Genomic DNA, 17,955 nt, shown 5'->3' with positions numbered 1-17,955 from the left:
ACCATGGGCGTGGCGTGTATATACGCATGCATACAGACAGACAGACAGACACACATACACACATAGACCAGAGATACAGTACACATGCAGCATACAAGTATGCAAGCAAAGCATAAACTGATCCACTGACTCGGTGCAAATCATCACTCATACGGTGTATAAATAGGGCGGGTCTTATCTGCCTGAGTCAGTGGCAACAGCAAATAGAATTGCGTGAATGCGCCGTGCTCCGATACCGGGTTGCACGTGACTCGGAGCGGCGGGGAAAGGTGTGGCAGCTACAGTAACGTTAGTAACCCTGGGGTCAATGACCAGGCCATTCGACTTTGACTTTTCTTCTTCTCTTCTTTTTTTATCTTTCTTCTTTCCATCTGGATCATCTCCTCCCTTCCCATTGACCGTCTATATTCTTTCACAATGGCTATCGCAGGCTCCAAGGTTCTCTTGCTGGGCTCCGGTTTCGGTATGCTCTGCCCTCTCCGCAATGCGGGGTGACTCACTCACTTTCACTTGCACTTTCACTTTCACTGCCATTGACACTGATATCGGGAATAGTGACCAAGCCCACCGTCGAGGTTCTCAGCAAGGCCGACGTGCACGTCACCGTCGGTAAGCCATGACCCCCAACCCCTAAACCCAATCCTCAGAACCCAGAACTAACCCCCTCCAAGCCTGCCGCACGCTCGAATCCGCCCAGAAACTCAGCGAGGGGTTCAAAAACACGACGGCGATCTCGCTGGACGTCAACGACGATGCGGCGCTCGACCAGGCACTAGCCAAGGTCGACCTGGCCATCTCGCTGATCCCCTACACCTTCCACGCGCAGGTCATCAAGGCCGCCATCCGCACCAAGAAGCACGTCGTGACGACCTCGTACGTGTCGCCGGCCATGATGGAGCTGGACCAGGCCGCCAAGGAGGCCGGGATCGTCGTCATGAACGAGATCGGTCTGGACCCTGTACGTTTGCCTTATCCTGCCCTTGCCCTTACCCTGCCCTTACCCAGAGTCCCCTCCCCACCTCCCTCCAAACCCCAAACCCCGACCCCCACCCAATCCAAATACTAACAAGGAAAAAAAAAAGGGAATCGACCACCTCTACGCCGTGAAGACGATCTCGGAAGTCCACGCCTCGGGCGGCAAGATCACGAGCTTCCTCAGCTACTGCGGTGGGCTGCCGGCGCCGGAGTGCTCCAACAACCCGCTGGGGTACAAGTTCTCGTGGTCGTCGCGGGGGGTGCTGCTGGCGCTGCGCAACGCGGCGAAATTCTACCGGGACGGGGAGGAGTTCAGCGTGGCGGGCCCCGACCTCATGGCGACGGCGAAGCCGTACTTCATCTACCCGGGGTTCGCGTTCGTGGCGTATCCGAACCGGGACTCGACGCCGTACCGCGAGCGGTACAGCATCCCTGAGGCCCAGACCGTGATCCGGGGCACCCTGCGGTACCAGGGCTTCCCCGAGATGATCAAGACGCTGGTCGACATCGGGTTCCTGGACGACACCCCGCAGGAGTACCTGGCGGCGGGCGCGACGATCAGCTGGAAGGAGGCGACCCAGAGGATCCTGGGCGCCACTTCCGCCTCCGAGAAAGATCTGGAGTGGGCGATCGCCAGCAAGACGCAGTTCGCCAACAACGACGAGCGCAACCGCATCATCTCCGGGCTGCGCTGGATCGGCCTGTTCTCCGACGAGCCCACCAGCCCCCGCGGCAACCCGCTGGACACGCTGTGCGCCACGCTCGAGCAGAAGATGCAGTACGGCCCCGACGAGCGCGACCTCGTCATGCTGCAGCACCGCTTCGAGATCGAGCACAAGGACGGCGCCAAGGAGACCCGCACCAGCACCCTGTGCGAGTACGGTGTGCCCGGCGGCTACTCCGCCATGGCCAAGACGGTCGGCGTCCCCTGCGGTGTTGCCGTCAAGTTGGTGCTCGATGGCACGATTAACCAGAAGGTTTGTTTCCCCTTCCCCTTCCCCTTCCCCACCCCCTTTGGTCCGTCAGCAAAGTAAGAATAGAAGCTAATCGGTGATTGTGGGCGGTAGGGTGTCATCGCTCCCATGACCATGGACATCTGCACGCCTCTCATCAAGGCCCTCAAGGAGGACTACGGCATCGAGATGATCGAGAAGACTTTGTAAACATTTTACCAGACGTTCTTCTCGCGTGTGTGTTACGAACTCAATTAATGACGTGAAAATGGCCCGGGGTGGTTTAGATAGCGGCAACAAAAGGCTAGGGTAGAAAAAACCAATACTATTTTACGCAATCGTACCTATGAGTATCTCCTTGAACTAAATTAGTGATAAAATATATCCAGAACCATTTCATCTTGCATTGAGCACTCGGAGTTGTACCGGTATAGATACTCGACTACGGAACGAAAGCCAGAGGAAATATGTACTGTACTATTCATCGTCCGTCTATCGTGGACTCGTCGAACACCTGCGCGCGCGTGCCCCCTCGCCGCCGACGGTACAGGGTACGTGCGTATATATCACGAAAAGGAAGAAAGGAAGGTATGATGACAATGCCTGCAGCGCATAATGCCTGCGTTATGCCCAGGAATCCCCCAAACGCCTCAACCCACCCCAATTACGAAAAACGAAATCGACGACGTGCGTTGATATGGACAGGTTTATGGCTTTAGATCATCCTCAACTCTCTCTCTCTCTACCCAATTAAAGTGTTCCCAACTGAGAAATTTATGAAAGCTTCACATATATTCATGAGTGTGTTCAGAGAATAGTGCCAAACCTAAACCCAGCAAGAGGACAACCAAGGCGATCAGTAGCTGTTTTCCAGAAAAGGTCGCTGGGGAGGACCTGGTGTACACAGGACCTTTGTAAGGAAGCAAATTGGGGAAACAGGGGCCTTTTGATAGAACATACCCGAAAGTCTGCTTGATACTGCGGACGTAGTACACGTCCCAGTTCTGCTTGGTCACGTCCTCCTGGCCGACGGGGACGCCGGTCCAGGTCACGCGCATCTGGGTCACACCGTCGACATCGTTCTGGTCGAGCTTGATGTCGAGCGTACTGAAGTGACCCTCGGGCCATTGGGCCAGGCGCCACTTCTGTGTGATCTCGGTGGGCTCGAGCTTGACGTACTCGCCGCTGACATTGCCGTCGAAGATGGCGAACTTGCCGCCGACGTGGGCGCCCTCGAACTGGCGGGGAGCACCGCGGGTGAACGCGGCAATGCGTTGAGGGTCGGTGAAAGTGTTGTACAGCTCCTCGGCGGTGGTGCGGAACTCGTCCGAGGCAGTCACAGTGGTGGTGTTGACCGAGACCTTGTTGCTAGTGGTGGTGGTAGTGGTGACGGGGGCAGCGGCCTCCTTCTTGACCTGGGGGTGGTACTTGGGCGCAGCAAAGCCGCTGGAAGGGTTGACACCAGGGGCATGCTGGAGGTCCTTGCCGTGCTCAGTGATCAGAGCCGGAGCAAGCGTGGCGAGTTCCTTGCGGAGCTGGGGGACGAGCTTGGAGCGAACTAGGTCCTTCACGGCCTGCTTGGAGGGGGAATCGGAGTAGTTCTCGATTTCAAACTGAGTAGCCCAGACGGTCAGTCAACCCCCTTCAGGACGGCAATGGGGGCGGCTGATAGGGAACATACGACGTACTCATCTTCCTCGGTATCATGGGCTACCTCAGGAATGGTGATGGTACCACTAACGGACTCCTCGTCCTTGGTCTTACCTGTCAAAAGGTCTTAGTCGCGCCTCGGAAAGAAAGCACTCTTGTTGTCATTTACGAACCTTCATACTCCAGCTGTACTTTGACGTCGAACAAGGTGATGACCTTGCCCTTCCGCTGGCTGACGTCTACATCGCCATCCATCGACAGCAGGTTGGAAATCTTGGCGGAGGCGCCATTGTCCTCTGCGGAGACGACAACGAGCTTCTCCTTAAGGTAATCTTTGGCCCAGCCCGAGGCGTCCTTGTTCACCCAGTGCCAGTTGTTGGGGTTGTGCAGAACCATGTTGATTGTTTTATTTTATTTAAGGATTGGTCTAATGACTTGGTTGCAGGAAGAAGCTGCTTCTATTGCGGGGCAAAACTTCGCTAGTGTGGGAAATTTTAGCGAGTTTTAAAACTGCTTGGGTTTTGAATTCCCACTGAGATGGAGGGAGGCTAGGTTCTGAGGAGACACAATGGATGATTAGCAAAAGTCTCCAGCCAGTGTTTCATAGAGCATAAAGCATCAAAGGTGTGAAAGAATGTCAGGATCCAGATAGCGTTTCCGGATCGCAAGCTAATCAGCATGGAGGATAGAGTAAATATCCCCGTCTGACTGGTGCCAGCTATGATGTCTCATCATAAAGAAATATTGTGTAAAGGAGGGGTGCATTGTGAAGGAAAAGAGTGTGAAAACTCAGTGCGACTCACAGTTTGGAAACAAGACGTCCGGAATTAAGACGCTGTAAAGATGATAGATCAATCAAGGTCCACTGGAGCAATGAAAGGTAGGCGAGAGTAAGAAAGAAAAGGTACCGTGGGAAGGAAAGGTGATTGAGGGGGAGCGAGTGTGTTAAATAATGACTGACACCCGACCTGGCTTTTCTACGGAGAGGAGTTTAGGTTGAGGATTCGGAAGGAAAGCTCTAGAAGATTTAATTTCAATGCCGGGTCGTGGGGACTCAAGGTCACGTGCGAAGGCGGTCGGCCACATCGCCTAATTGCTGCCATTCTGCCTCAAACCTGCCTACGGAGACTACTCAGTAAACCTCCATAGATCCGTCGATCCATCAATCAATCAATTCAGTAACGAGCGAATGTGGGGTATCTTATAGCAATCAAACAGAAAAAGGAAAAGGAAAAAAAAAAAAAAAAAAAAAAAAAAAAACTCAAGGCAATACCGGTCCAGCCTACCACTTCTTTTACTCATGCCTGCTCCAACTGTTCAATATCATCCCACCCATTCTCTGCAATGAGTTGCTCCTTTACCCGCTCCCGTAACCCTTGGATCTGACTTCCAAGCGCTTCAGCCCACTGACCTTCCACTGTAGCAACCTTATCCTTCAGGTCACCGGTCAATGTACGCTCTTCGTCTGCTCTGAGCGCTTGCAGCTCTTGTAGGACCTTGGTCTCCGCCTCGCCCTGGCAGATGCGCTCGGCTTCCACGAGACTGCAGTTCGCTTTCATCACCGCCGACTTGACCTCGTGCAACAAACAGAACAGGTTGATCTGCGACTCAATGTACTGGTAACTGGATTTCTCGGCATGCGAGACAAGCGTGTAGAGATATTGCAGCGGATGCTGGTGGTAACTGGGGTTCTCATCATATTCATTGACGGGGATCTGAACCAAAAAGCCACGGACATCCTCCGGGATCTGTTGGACCAGGGCGAGAAGAGGCGGAGCAATGTCCCAAAAGGCAGACAGCTGGATTTCCACCCCTCGAGCCACGTTCTCCTCAATCACATCCAAGAATGACTCCAGGCGAGCCAAGGCACTGGCCTCGTGATTGACTCGACGGTCCAGTGCGTCTTTCTGAAAGAAGGCACGGGTTTCAAGCACCTTCTCATCGTTCCCAGCTTGCTTATATGGCAGCAGAACCACTGCCTTGTACTTCTCATCCCGATCACTGATGAGTTCAAAGACTTCGCGGTGTAGATTTTCTCTGGCCTCAAAGAGCCACTTGAGTTGGGTGAGCTTCTCCAGGAGTTCTGGTTTCTCGTCACCTTCCTCCTGTGTTTGGTCTGGCGTCCCACACCGCGCGTCGTCAAATAGCTTGCTGCGTAACTCGTCGATGCAAGATGTCGCGCGTTCGATTCGGTCTCTCAGTATCGCGCGCATCGGCTTGAAAACCGATTCTTGAAAATCATCTAACTGTCTTTGCACAACCTCTCTCTCAAGGGCGTCTTCCTCCACCAACAACGCTGCTTCGGCTTCTGCGGCCTCCGCGAACGTGATACTACCTTGTTGGATCTCGCTCTGAATGTTGGCCTTAAACTGTCGACGACCATCCTTGACTCGGGTTTGGTGCTTCTGAAATAGGACAGCCACCTCGGTCTCATGGCGTTGCCGAGTAGCTTTGATCTCAGATATATCGGTAATGGATCGAACCAACGTCCGATAAGTTACAAGGTCGGGGTGACTATTATTCACAGCAGGATAATGTCGGGGGTAAGGTGGCGGTAGGGTAATAAGCCTCGAAACATCCATCTTCGACCTCTCTTCACGCCGTTCGAGACGGCCAATGCCATTGCGGCTCGGATGAACCGGCATTTCAGGCTCCTCATGCCACCCGACCTTCTCAGGAGGATATTCATCTGGACCGTAAGTTATGCGTTGGCCGGTTGAATCCTGGTCACCGCCAATGCCACTCCCGGAAAGACTCTGGCCTTCTTCAAGGAGCAAGGCCTCACGCGGCAGACCCATGTATTTGCTCTCCCTCTTTGACCGCTGTACTCTTCTCTCCCCTCCTTCACTACTGGAGCCAGTTTTCGATTCCCACCAACGACTAGGAGCACGTCCTCGGGAGCTCATCTCGTCATTGCTGAGACCCAGGCTGGCAATCGGCGAGAGACACGGCTGGTAATTGTTCCACCAAGCAGACTCGGGCCGAGATTGAGGAATGTCCAGCTTGGGCTTGGGGACTGCTACGTTGGATACCCTCTTGGGGGGCATTACAGGAGCGATAGCAGGAGCCATTTGGGTTGTCTGCAAGGTCTTCGGTGGCAACTCGAACAGTTGCCGAACCACCTCATCCACGTCAAAGGAGCCCGTGTTCCAGACTTTAGCATATTTCTCGCGTCGGATCTGAGATTCCGCGATAATGAACTCCGTGAACAATTGAAGTGCTTCCTTCTCGTCCACAGCATCCGCCTCTTTCTCAATGAAAACCTGATGCCTTTGCGTCGCGTTTCGGAGGAACTCATCATCGCGCTTGATGACCGAGTCCAGAGAGGGGCCTTGCTGGGCTGAGAGGCGGCGCGGTGCCAGGGGCGATACGGCGGGAACACTGTCATTTGGCAAGTGCAGGATATGTGACACTGGACGCTCATCTTTGGCTCTCGACTGAGATGGCGATCGTTCCTGTCTCGGCTGAAGTGGAGGTGTTGGAAGGGTTTTTGACGGGAGCGCCGGCGACGTTCGCTTCGATCGTTCCGTACCCGGCGAGAATGGCGGAGTCTGTGCATACCCAGCCGGGGCTCCTAGCGGGCTCGGCTCAGCTTTAGGAGTCGAAAATGGGGATCGATTCGAAAACAGGCCTCCAGAAGACGCTCTGGATCTGGATGGCACTTGCTGCTGCATTTCGGAGCCCACACTGCGCGTACTGCGTGGCGTGATTTTGGCTGAAACCTGGTGTGGTGTTCTCTCCGATTCACCGTTGGTGTCCTCTAAGACCAAGTTGGACGGTTTTATCTTCTCCAGTGCTTCAGCCCACGGGTTACTGCTCATGGATACCGCACTGAGATCGTCCAGGACTTGACTCTGCCGGTTCCTGCGTTCGATCCGTCTCTCGCGAATGCCCTTGGCGTTGGGATCTTTGATGGCCGGGCTTCGAAAAAGACCACCGCTGACAGAGCTTTGTGCTGTTTGAGAAGTATCATGCGATGTTGAACTGCTGCCAGAGGCAGTATTCATAGTATCTATGCTCAGGGGCATCTTCTCGTTCTTCGGTCTGACTACTGAAATGGTTTCGTCCACCCAGCCAGCAGGTGTTGGTGGTATGCTATCGAGAGTGGTTCCTAGAGGCGGAGGCGCCCGCGCTTTCCCGGTTCTCGCAGGGACTTGCTGAGTGCGCGCAGACGACGCATCAGACAGCCCGTTCACACTTTGTGACCTTGTGCTCGGCGGAGGACCTGGAGGAGGTGGAGGGAGGGGCATTCCTGGCTCCCAGCCTTGTGTTGGAGGTGACCGACTTCGAGTTTGACTGTGAGCTCTGGATGAGCTCGTGCTGCTCACCACGGGTCCCGCCGAGACGGCTCTTCGTGAAGCCGGAGGACGACCTGCATCGTCCATGCCGTCCAACCCTGGCAAATGACTGCCATTATTTGATTGCGAGGCCCGCAGACCCTCCGGTGAGACGACGACATACGGTCTCGACCCTATTGATGCGGCAACCTGGTCCTGGTAAGGCTCTCCTCTGCTACGAGACGATGACCTGGATCCTGCGAGACTCTGCGGTAGCGGGGGTGGAGGAGGCAGGGAGACTCGTCGGTTCCGGCCAGATTCGTTTCCTACGAACATAGATATCGGGCGCGCCCGTGGAAGACGACGCTGTTGAAACTCCGAAGCTTGATCCATGCTCGGGCGCAATGCTCCTGTGTTCGAAGAGCTAGCACTCGGGGATGTCGAGCCCAAGGAGGAGGTGTTATGGCTGACATTATCTCTGGATTGCTGCTGGTGCTGATGACTTGGGGGCGAGTATGGAGGTGGTGGTGGTGACAACGATACATCTGCAACGATCACATTAGGCCTTTTTCAACTCCGGACTGGAACTGCCCACGTTATCTATAGCTACAATGATGGAGAGGGGCATGGAATATAGAACGGGGATCAGACCTGAGTGAGGCCCCGATGAACGTGGCTGGGGCACAATCCTCAGCATGTTATTTGCCTGAGGATAACTCTGTTGCCCCGGGTTCACTGAGGAATGTCCCACCGGGCCCCAGTCCTGGGGGTTATAGGGCACGTTATACTGCCGGGACGACATGGGCGAAGACCCGAGGGCGAGTCCTCCAGGAGAAGCCACTACAGGAGACTGGCCGTGGGTGAACGGACTCGACAGAGATGTCGTCGAAAGAGGCGCAGGGGAATATGCTGCCCCCAGACCAAGCCCAAGACCTTGGAACTGACTATTGTTCAAGGCTGTTGTCAAAGGAGGAGGCTGCACCGCATGCTCGCGACGACGGGGTGAGATTTGGTTGCTGTTGCTGTGATAGGGACTCGGCCAGCTGCTCAGAGGTTGTGCACCAGACGCCAGCTCGTCGCCAGCATTGCTCGAAGACTGCCAACTATCGAGAAGGCTGTGATCAGCAACCCTCGGACCCTCGCAGCAGAAAATTGCCAAAGGGAGGAAACCGCGGGGTGATGGGTGAGTGAGGAGAGTGGGAGAAGCCAAGCACACCTATTCATACTCGTAACCGATTAAGAGGGCGATAGCCATGGCTGGGGAGCTGCGTGCAGGGCAAGATTACGGTCAAGCGTAGACACGAAGGAGGCGAGCCGACCAGACAATACGATAGGTGGTGGAGAGAAAGTCAAAGGGCTGAAGGGCCACAGGAGAATTCTATTCTTTGCAACAAGTTAGTCTTCAGGCCAAACGCGGGCCCCAGTGGCAGGGATTCGTCGACCGGTCCAGTTTGCGGCCGTCATCGTGGGTTTGGGATCCACAGAGAAGAGAGGGGGGATAAGCAAGAAGATGAGATAAAGGACAAGAATAGAACATCAGGAGACGCATGGGTCCAGGGACAAGCATGAATGTGACGAGATGCAGCTGAGGCGGGTTGAATCACAGCCGGCGCGATCACTGGCGCTTACCCTCGCGCTCTTACAACCACTCACAACCACTCACAGGGGGAGAGAAAGTGCCAAGGGCCTGTTCTTTTGGTCAATTCCAACTCCTCGTCCGACCCCAAGTGCTACAAGGAAATACAAATTAGGAATGATTAGGTATAGTCAGTGTCAGAAGATTCTATTATAATCTCAAATCACAAGCTTTTGACTAATGCACTCTAAGAAATCTAGATGAATCTGACATTTGACAGCCCTCGCATCTTGCTCAGCTGCTACGCTAGTTCAGAGACGGGCGCCAGTCTTCTTGTCTTCGAGATTGCGTATCCTAGAAGTCACTGAACGCTATATTAGCATTTGATCAAGTCACTCATTCGAAATGCAGAAACAAGAAAAAGAAAAAAGTAACAAGTCTTCTCCATTTCAGATAAATGCCCTGTCACAGGCGGTGGTCATCAAGGTATTTCTTTATGTTGACCGTCGTGATAAATAAAGAATAAATCATCATTGGAAAAGAGGTGCTAAAGGACAAGAAGGGATCGAGTTCGGCTTACATTCATCTTGGGGAAGGTTGGAGCTCAAACTCAGTCAACATCAAGACCAAGTCAAGCTCCAACCTCAGGACCAAAGACTGAGGTCACGGCTATACGGATACCTGCTCAGTTTATTAGTCCTGAGCGTGGTACGTGAATGAGATGATCATGAAGCACGGCGACGAGTCAGTCATGACAGGTGTCGTCTCGGCCAGCAAAGCAGGCTTGGACATATGCTTGTCTTTGTTTTATGTCGTATCATCATGCAAGGAAGCCAGGCAAAGGGAAGAGGCAGTGTGACATACTTAGACCTCTTTCTCCCAGGCAGGGCTAACCCAGGCACACTGGAATTGACAATATCTATCAAGTTGCGAGTCAGCTACGTCCAGTAGAGATTCGAGATGCAAAGATTCTCGCAACAACCATATCAGAAATGCATGAATGGTTAAAAAAAAGATGTTGTCTGCATGGATAACTCCAATAAGACTCGTCATCTAAGGGAATCATCATTGTGTTGGGGACGGAACGGACAAAAACCAGGATATAATTACCTTTTGATATTCGATGGCAGGTGTTACTATGTGTGGCCTATGATTACTTCTCAAGATAATCAGCCTCAGGCTTTACATCAACGCTGACACAATGTGTGCTTTGAGCGAGTATCTCAGTGGGCGAGGTTTTCTAGGCCTGCCACAAAAAGGGCATATCCATCATGACCGGACGCTATGTCTTAACGCCGTCGGAGCCCAGTGCCGTTTCATCTTCGAAAGTCGCATCTGAAGAGGCAAGGAAAACGTGGATGGCTTACCCTCTTGGCTGCATTCGCAAGCATTGCCTGTGATATAAAAACCTGTGAAAATCTTTTGAACCGTTAGCCAATGCTAAGTTGATTCATGAGGGTTGACAAGCAAAGAGTAGTGTAAATTGAATCAGATTTAGCCATTTGATTTCGTCCAGGACCCGAAGGCCTCAGTCGGTAATTTCCAGCGTATTTAAACGTTTAGAGCATCATATGAATAGTGGAATGAGGGGCAGTGCCAGGAATGGGGGAGATGCACATACCATGAGTGATGATGTTAGACGCGAGTCGTGGTCGAAGTGAAGCTAAAAGGTAAGTGTTCTGTAGACTGATTAGCACCATGCCAACAGCTCGACTGTGGTCAAGAAACAAGATCAAGTCCTTCGCAAATGCATCAGACTGACGTGCAAACAAGTGAGTTTTCATTCCCCGGATGGGTCAAAGACTCTAGTTTGAAATGTGGTTGTAGGTATCATCATAGAAGGATGATGGGAGAATGGGATGAGGGGTGATCTCGATGCTGGAGTAGCACTTACCAAAAAAAATCCTGTTCAGCGAAGAACCAGATGTGTCAGTTCCAAATGTGCATGGTGAGCAAATAGTTCTACAAGCTGTGTCATATCTGAAGCCACGATCATAATAGGCAGACAGACATTGCAACAGAGAATGTTGTTGTGATGGGAAAAAAAGCCAAAACGAAAAGCGAGTTGAACTTTTTTAAAGCTCTCCCGCCCGGAGCCAATTTTTACCGAGGAGTTAGCCTGCCTGCATGCGGTTAGTCGGCGTAAGCGAGATGCGCGTCGGCTGCTTAGGTCAGCCTCGGCCATTCTGCCGGTGCAGCCTTCATAACTGGCAGGCGGAATGTGGAGCGGTCAGGCCTGGACTCGAGGATGTTGAGGATCCTGGCAGGGAAAGATAGCCGAGACTCTCTCAGTCTTCCAGTCGGGTCTCGACTCATTTCTTTCTTTCTTTCTTTGAATAGTTCGGAATAGTTCGATGCGGGCTGATCAATCTCCGCGTGTCTGCTGACCTGCCCAAACCCACTTCAGTGCTCTCTTCAAACGCGAGGATACGAGTATTTTTCCTTCCACCTATTGATGTTGTTTTGTTACTTGATGTCTGGATTATGACTGAAGAATTTACTAGTTTTGGGTCGAACCATTGCCGGTTGACCGAACTGCTGTTCCTTTTTGAGTGCTGGAAACAACAATCGAGAGTCGATTGCGGTGGCAAGAATGTCCTGCCCCTGGGATGGACACAGTAGTTAATCAACAGTAGTCAGTACCCAATAGCGAAGCTCAACATGCACTGATCAATTGTAGAGCTCCAGAGTCTGGACTCTCAGTTGGCCCATGGCCCAGCTGGCTATACATACACAGTACTCTCTCGGTGACGCGGGGAAAGTCGGGGGTTTGTTGCTGCTTACTTGCTTAGCCCTTCGGGCAGCCGGACAGGGACTGAAGGGAAAACTCGGGCTGCGACCGAAAGCGGAGAAGAGACGGGGAAATGACGAAAACTATCCCCATTTCAGTCATTTCAGTCATTGCGTCAATTGATAGTCTTTTCCCATCCGGTTTGTTCAAGTGACGTTAGCCAGAACCACTCCTTCCTCCCTCTCCGGCAAAAGATTGCTCCTTTTAAAGTCCGGCCAATGTTCCTCTGCTCAACTCCTTCACGTACTCTTCTTATTTTCTGAACACACTTGCTTGGATCAATTCCTCTCTCTCTGTGACTTCCCATCTTCTCTCGCCTCGAAACCCCACTTCCATACATATACATATTCCCCAAAATCACCCCTCCTTCGGCACCACCCCTCTCCCCCAATCCTCAGTCCTTCGAACGACTATCTCCGTATCTTCCTGCTTTCTCCGTTGAACCGAGGTTGCAGTTTACTTAAGACCAGTCTCAATTCCCACTTCGCCGGAATCGGAAGTTTATAGTTGCGCAGCTCTCTCTCGCTCTACTACCTTTCTCAACTCACTCCCCCACATACACACGCACATCCATACATCATGGCTTCTGGTGCTCCCCCGGTTGGACAGGAAAACATCAACACCGACATCGTCACCCTCACCCGATGGCTCACTGAAGAGCAGGCCAAGGTCCCCGAGGCCACCGGTGACTTCACGTGAGTTTTTGTCCCCCCCCCCCGGCTTCCTCCCCTCTTCCCCTCCCGGCATGTGCGCGCGCGCATAACTCCCAGCAACCTTGCCAACCCAAATACTGAACACACCAAACTCGTACAGACTTCTCTGCCACGCTCTGCAATTTGCCTTCAAGTCGATTGCCTACTACATCCGTCGCGCCTCGCTGATCAACCTGACGGGGCTGGCGGGCTCGTCCAACACGACGGGCGACGATCAGAAGAAGCTTGACGTCATCGGCAATGACATCTTCATCGCGGCGATGAAGGGGTCGGGCAAGTGCCGGATCCTGGTCTCCGAGGAAGAGGAGGAGACGATCATCTTCGACGAGCACCCGGACGCGCGCTACGCGGTGGTGTGCGACCCGATCGATGGCTCCTCCAACCTGGACGCAGGCGTCTCGGTGGGCACCATCTTCGGCATCTTCCGCCTGCCCGACGAGGTGCTGGGCGCCGGCAAGCAGGTGACGGCCAAGGACCTGCTGCGCGCCGGCACGGAGATGGTCGCCTCCGGGTTCACCATGTACGGCGCCTCGGCCCAGCTGGTCATCACCATGCGCAACGGCACCGTCAACGGCTTCACCATGGAGAACTCCCTGGGCGAGTTCATCCTCACCCACCCGGACATGCAGCTGCCCGCCAAGCGCGCCATCTACTCGGTCAACGAGGGCAACAGCATGTACTGGGACGACTGGTGCAACGCCTACTTCCACTCCCTCAAGTTCCCCGGCGAGGGCCAGAAGCCCTACAGCGCCCGCTACATCGGCTCCATGGTCGCCGACGCCTACCGCACCCTCCTCTACGGCGGCGTCTTCGCCTACCCCGCCGACAAGAAGAGCCCCAAGGGCAAGCTCCGCATCCTCTACGAGTGCGCCCCCATGGCCATGCTCTTCGAGAACGCCGGCGGTCTCGCCGTCAACTCCCGCATGGAACGTCTCCTCGAGGTCGTCCCCGAGCACATCCACGACCGCAGCGGTGTCTTCCTCGGCTCCAAGGACGAGGTCCAGAAGATCATCGACACCTACAACCAGCACAAGAAATAAGTTCTTGATTCAACAAAAAACGAATAATTAAATACCCCCCCACTACAATCAAATGGGTACGGTGCTCCGGGGCTGGCCAGGGAGTTCTTCTTCAGCATGTCACGATTTACGTTGTAATTAAGGATACGCTCTAAAAACAATTGAAATCCAAGAAAAACATTTCAAAATATCCAGCGTCCTTTCAGTTTACTGTAGCTATTTTCACCCAGCTATCTTAATCCCGGAAGTGAATAAGTGGTTAGCTTGTACTGGCATGGGCAAGTAGTCGTTATCACCTTTTGGAGCATTTCCTTCGTCCTCCGCCGTTATATATTTCCACCAATGAGAAATGACTTGTTTGAATCGGCCCTCTCAGCCAGCCCTCCCCTCTCTTCCTAAAATTGGTCTCACTTCTCAATCATGACCAGGCGTGTACGTTCCAGGGAATCAGTAATGTTTGTTTACTTGAACATCGGCTCAATCCTGGTTTTTGGTTTTGAAAAGAGAGATCGACAGCAGTGGGGGATGATGTCACCTATCCTACTCTCTACTACCCACCCGTTCATCCGCCATCCAGAAAGGCAGAAGTTGATGTAGGGAGTACACAGTCTAAGGGAGCAATAGTTCCTACGATCTGATTGCAAGTATCGTATCGTATGCTCTAGTTACTAACCCGAGCGAGTAAACGGTCTAATCCAAGACAAGACGCTAGCTAGGAACAGAGGACACACACGGAAAAAACGAAAGGAATGTACAGTACAATCTGCGACTGTGATCAACAGATACAGACGACCACCCGACCAAAAGACAAAAAGAAACTAATCCACCGGATCCTCCTCGAGGAGGGTCTTGAAGCTGAACGGGCTGAACGGCAAGCCTTCGCCCATGAAATGCTTGCTCATGGCTTCGACCCAGTGCAGACGGAGTGAGTGCAGCATGGCACTGGTGCCTTCCATGACACACAGAATCGCGATGGTCAAGGTGAACCAGAGGTAGAAGGTGACCACGATCATGAGGACGCGCATGGTGCCGGACTCCTGCTTGAAGGCGCCGCCGATGGTCATATCCCACAGCACGATGGACAGCTGCTGGTGGGCCAGGGAGAGCGCCCACAGACGCAGGTACGACGCGGTGTGGGAGATACAGTTCAGGCAGAACTCGATCGTGTGGATCACCTGGTGGATCATGATCTCGGAGAAGTCGAACTCCTCGTGCTCCTCGTCGCCGATATCCTGGGCGATCATCGCCACTCCCTCGCCGTCGCTGGCCAGGCTGTCGCGGCCTCCGGGGGCGCGGCCATCCAGGTCACCGTCATCTTCCAGTGCGCTAACACGAGACTGCTCGCCGAGACCCCGGTATCCGAGAGCCCGAGCACGGTTGTGCTCCCAGCGGAGGTAGAATGGCTTAAAGAAAAGCATGATGGGCACCTGAATGACTGCGAGGAGCAGAAGAACGACCTGAACACCAGCTTGGCCAGGATACAGTTGCTCCTCGACAGTTCCAGGGCTGAGGAACATGAAGATGAGCATGTTCAAGAGACCCGGAGGGGACTGTCCACGAGCGTCCCAGTCCACAGACCACTTGTAGAGGATGGTGAGGACGAGGTAACCGAAGATAGACTGGAAGAAGATCATTCCCGGGATGAAGTTACCAAAAACATCGACCTTGGACTTGAAGTGACGCGCATTGACATATTGCAGGCATAGAGCGTAAGTCATCTGCCGAGAGTTAGAACAAAAGTCGTTATCAGAGGATCAAAGGACAAGTACTTACATGGGACCAACCAAGAACGATACTCATCTTCATCTTCAAGCTGTTGGTGAAAAGCAGGGAATTCTCCGCGCCGTGCCAGTTCCAGTCGAGACCGAATGGATAGCGATCGCTGCCCTTCAGCGCCGCGTTCACAGTCTGTCCTTGCTGGATGTCCTCAGGCCACTTCCAAGCACTGGAGAAGATAGTGAATGACTTGGAGAAGATGTCGTTGTAAATGAGACCCGTGTACATGGAGAAGATACCCATCATCAACATGATGTAACGGCCGTAGAAAGCCATGTACGTCAATTCATCCAACTTCGTCTTCTGCAACTTGCGTTCCCAGAAGATCATCGCAGAGGCCGCCAAGAACATCAGTGTACCATGACCGAAGTCACCGAACATGACTGCGAACAGGAAGGGGAACGTAACGACAGTGTAAAGACCGGGGTTGACTTCGGAGTACTTGGGAATACCGTAGGCATTGACAATAGTCTGGAAGGCCTCGGTGAATTTGTTCGTGCGCATGTAGGTTGGGGGCGTCTTGTTGGTTCGGATTTGGTTGACAATAGTGGGCACGCTCAATCCAGCACGGTCGTTGACATCCTGCAAGGTCGACTTGATCAAGGCCAATGAATTGGTCGGACACCAAGCCTCGGCAATGAGGGTCTTGCGAGCTTGATCGTAAGAGAACTTGTTAAGAGTATCATAAACTGCCTTCTCCTTCTTGACAATGATCATCCAAGCTGCGAGCGAGCGAGCGATCTGTGTAAGCTCCGCGTCGAGCGTGTTCTTCGTGTTGCGGAGGACGTTCCCAACGTCACTCAAGCGGGTGTTGACTTCGTGGATTTGGTCGCGTCTGAGTTCGCTGTTCTCATCGACATTGTACAACGAAGCGCCGAGAGACTCGGAAATCTTTCTGATCTTGGCGATGATACTCTTTCCATGGGCGAAGATGACGAACACGTTCTTGTGAGACTCCTCGTTGGTCGAGGGGTCGATGATGGCCTCGGGGATCTCAGACTGGTTCATATAGAGGTTACCACGCAGCGTACGCCACAAGATTCGCTCAAAGGCGCCAATCCGATCCCGGGGAATCACACCCGCCACGAAGCCGATATTCATCTCCAGGAAGGACTGTTGGCCCTGCGCATCGCCGTTGGTACCTTGGTGTTCGACGTCACGAAGTAGTGGGGCCTCGTCATTGTCGAAAGACTGGCGAATCTCTTCGGTGTGGCTGTGGGCGCGATCAAAGAAACCACCGGCCTCCCTCAGAACCCAACGCCACTCTGTGAGTTCCACCTCACGCTTCTTCAAGGTCTCGTAGCTATCGTTCAAAGAGGCAATCCGCTGTTCGAGGCTTTCGCTCCGTTCTGCCAGTTCATCGATCTCCGAAGCCAAGGGCGCTGCCAATGTATCCGAGAATTCAGAGGAGGATCTCATGGGGATGCTCGCCTTGTCCATCTGACTGTGGAAATAGCCTGGCACGAGAAACAAGTTAGTGTACCGCCTCAGCTTCCCGTTCTTGACTTCATCGTGTCACATACGCAGCTGTCTCTCCACATTGTCCAATCGACGGATCTCCTTTGTGAAGGTACGTTGGAAGGCATTGGTGTCGGGGTTGAGCTAGCGGCAGCCAGCCGGTCAGTCGAGTGACACCCGTAAATGAGAGATATTGATGAGACTTACATCTCTGAATTCAACCTGACCAAGTTCACCCAGAGCACTGACAACCTCTCTACCGATTTCATTGGCAATGTAAAGCTGGGTCAGGCTCATGTCCGAAGACCGGAAGAAGGTGTCCCTTGGAGCCATGGTGACGGGGGAAGCTGCCTGCAGCAGTACCTAACCACAGCAAGGGCTAAGTGCGCAGTGGCGCTGTTATCAGAGAATGTATAGAATAGAGTAACGATAGAAGCTTTCGTATGATAACGAAACAGCTTTGAGCTAATGGAAAGAGCCCCGACGCCTGAGTTCGGTAGAAGCTCGATGATGCACTTGAGATCAAGCCCGGTTCGGAGAGCCGCGTGGCTGCTTCATGTCACATGACATGGAAGCCACCACTGTCAATTACTAAGATATGACTAATCGAGTAAGGTCTGTTGTTACTGTGAGTACACTACTCCTAAAGGAGTTCGGACATGCGATGGAAAAGTAGTGCATCACGAGTCATCGATAATATTAGTGATTATTTAACCCAAATCAATGCCCATGCGGTCTTCAAACAGAAACGAATGTCTACTGTTACA

The 17,955-nt window shown here is 53.0% G+C and overlaps 5 protein-coding genes across 5 annotated transcripts; 2 read left to right on the top strand and 3 right to left on the bottom strand.

Moving 5' to 3' along the window:
- The first annotated feature begins 370 nt into the window (after positions 1-370).
- lys9 (saccharopine dehydrogenase (NADP+, L-glutamate-forming)) lies at positions 371-2,281 on the top strand. Its single transcript, XM_040943617.1, has 5 exons — positions 371-463; positions 556-609; positions 672-958; positions 1,083-1,952; positions 2,043-2,281. The coding sequence occupies exons 1-5, from the start codon at positions 418-420 to the stop codon at positions 2,136-2,138; spliced, it is 1,353 nt and encodes a 450-aa protein (XP_040806770.1). The 5' UTR covers positions 371-417; the 3' UTR covers positions 2,139-2,281.
- A 454-nt stretch (positions 2,282-2,735) lies between these two features.
- BO72DRAFT_464560 (AHA1 family protein) lies at positions 2,736-3,974 on the bottom strand (the record flags this gene model as incomplete). Its single annotated transcript, XM_040946647.1, has 4 exons — positions 2,736-2,754; positions 2,889-3,541; positions 3,610-3,692; positions 3,752-3,974. The coding sequence occupies 4 exons, from the start codon at positions 3,972-3,974 to the stop codon at positions 2,736-2,738; spliced, it is 978 nt and encodes a 325-aa protein (XP_040806769.1).
- A 902-nt stretch (positions 3,975-4,876) lies between these two features.
- On the bottom strand, positions 4,877-9,198 carry BO72DRAFT_523545 (uncharacterized protein; the record flags this gene model as incomplete). The annotated part of the gene is made up of 3 exons (XM_040949786.1): positions 9,082-9,198; positions 8,507-8,958; positions 4,877-8,400 (listed from the first exon to the last, which is right to left on the bottom strand). Exons 1-3 carry the CDS (start codon positions 9,108-9,110, stop codon positions 4,877-4,879), a joined length of 4,005 nt encoding a protein of 1,334 aa, XP_040806768.1. The 5' UTR covers positions 9,111-9,198.
- Positions 9,199-12,373: 3,175 nt separating this feature from the next.
- fbp1 (fructose 1,6-bisphosphate 1-phosphatase) lies at positions 12,374-14,144 on the top strand. The gene is made up of 2 exons (XM_040943616.1): positions 12,374-12,917; positions 13,036-14,144. The coding sequence occupies exons 1-2, from the start codon at positions 12,802-12,804 to the stop codon at positions 13,973-13,975; spliced, it is 1,056 nt and encodes a 351-aa protein (XP_040806767.1). The 5' UTR covers positions 12,374-12,801; the 3' UTR covers positions 13,976-14,144.
- Positions 14,145-14,574: 430 nt separating this feature from the next.
- BO72DRAFT_419046 (H(+)-transporting V0 sector ATPase subunit a) lies at positions 14,575-17,686 on the bottom strand. The gene is made up of 4 exons (XM_040942651.1): positions 17,396-17,686; positions 17,254-17,332; positions 15,728-17,187; positions 14,575-15,672 (listed from the first exon to the last, which is right to left on the bottom strand). Exons 1-4 carry the CDS (start codon positions 17,519-17,521, stop codon positions 14,773-14,775), a joined length of 2,565 nt encoding a protein of 854 aa, XP_040806766.1. The 5' UTR covers positions 17,522-17,686; the 3' UTR covers positions 14,575-14,772.
- Between the last annotated feature and the right edge of the window lie 269 nt (positions 17,687-17,955).

The sequence above is a fragment of the Aspergillus fijiensis genome, assembly GCF_003184825.1.
Source record: "Aspergillus fijiensis CBS 313.89 unplaced genomic scaffold BO72scaffold_1, whole genome shotgun sequence".
NCBI classification, from domain to species: domain Eukaryota; kingdom Fungi; phylum Ascomycota; class Eurotiomycetes; order Eurotiales; family Aspergillaceae; genus Aspergillus; species Aspergillus fijiensis.
This window is presented reverse-complemented; position numbering and strand designations above follow the sequence as displayed.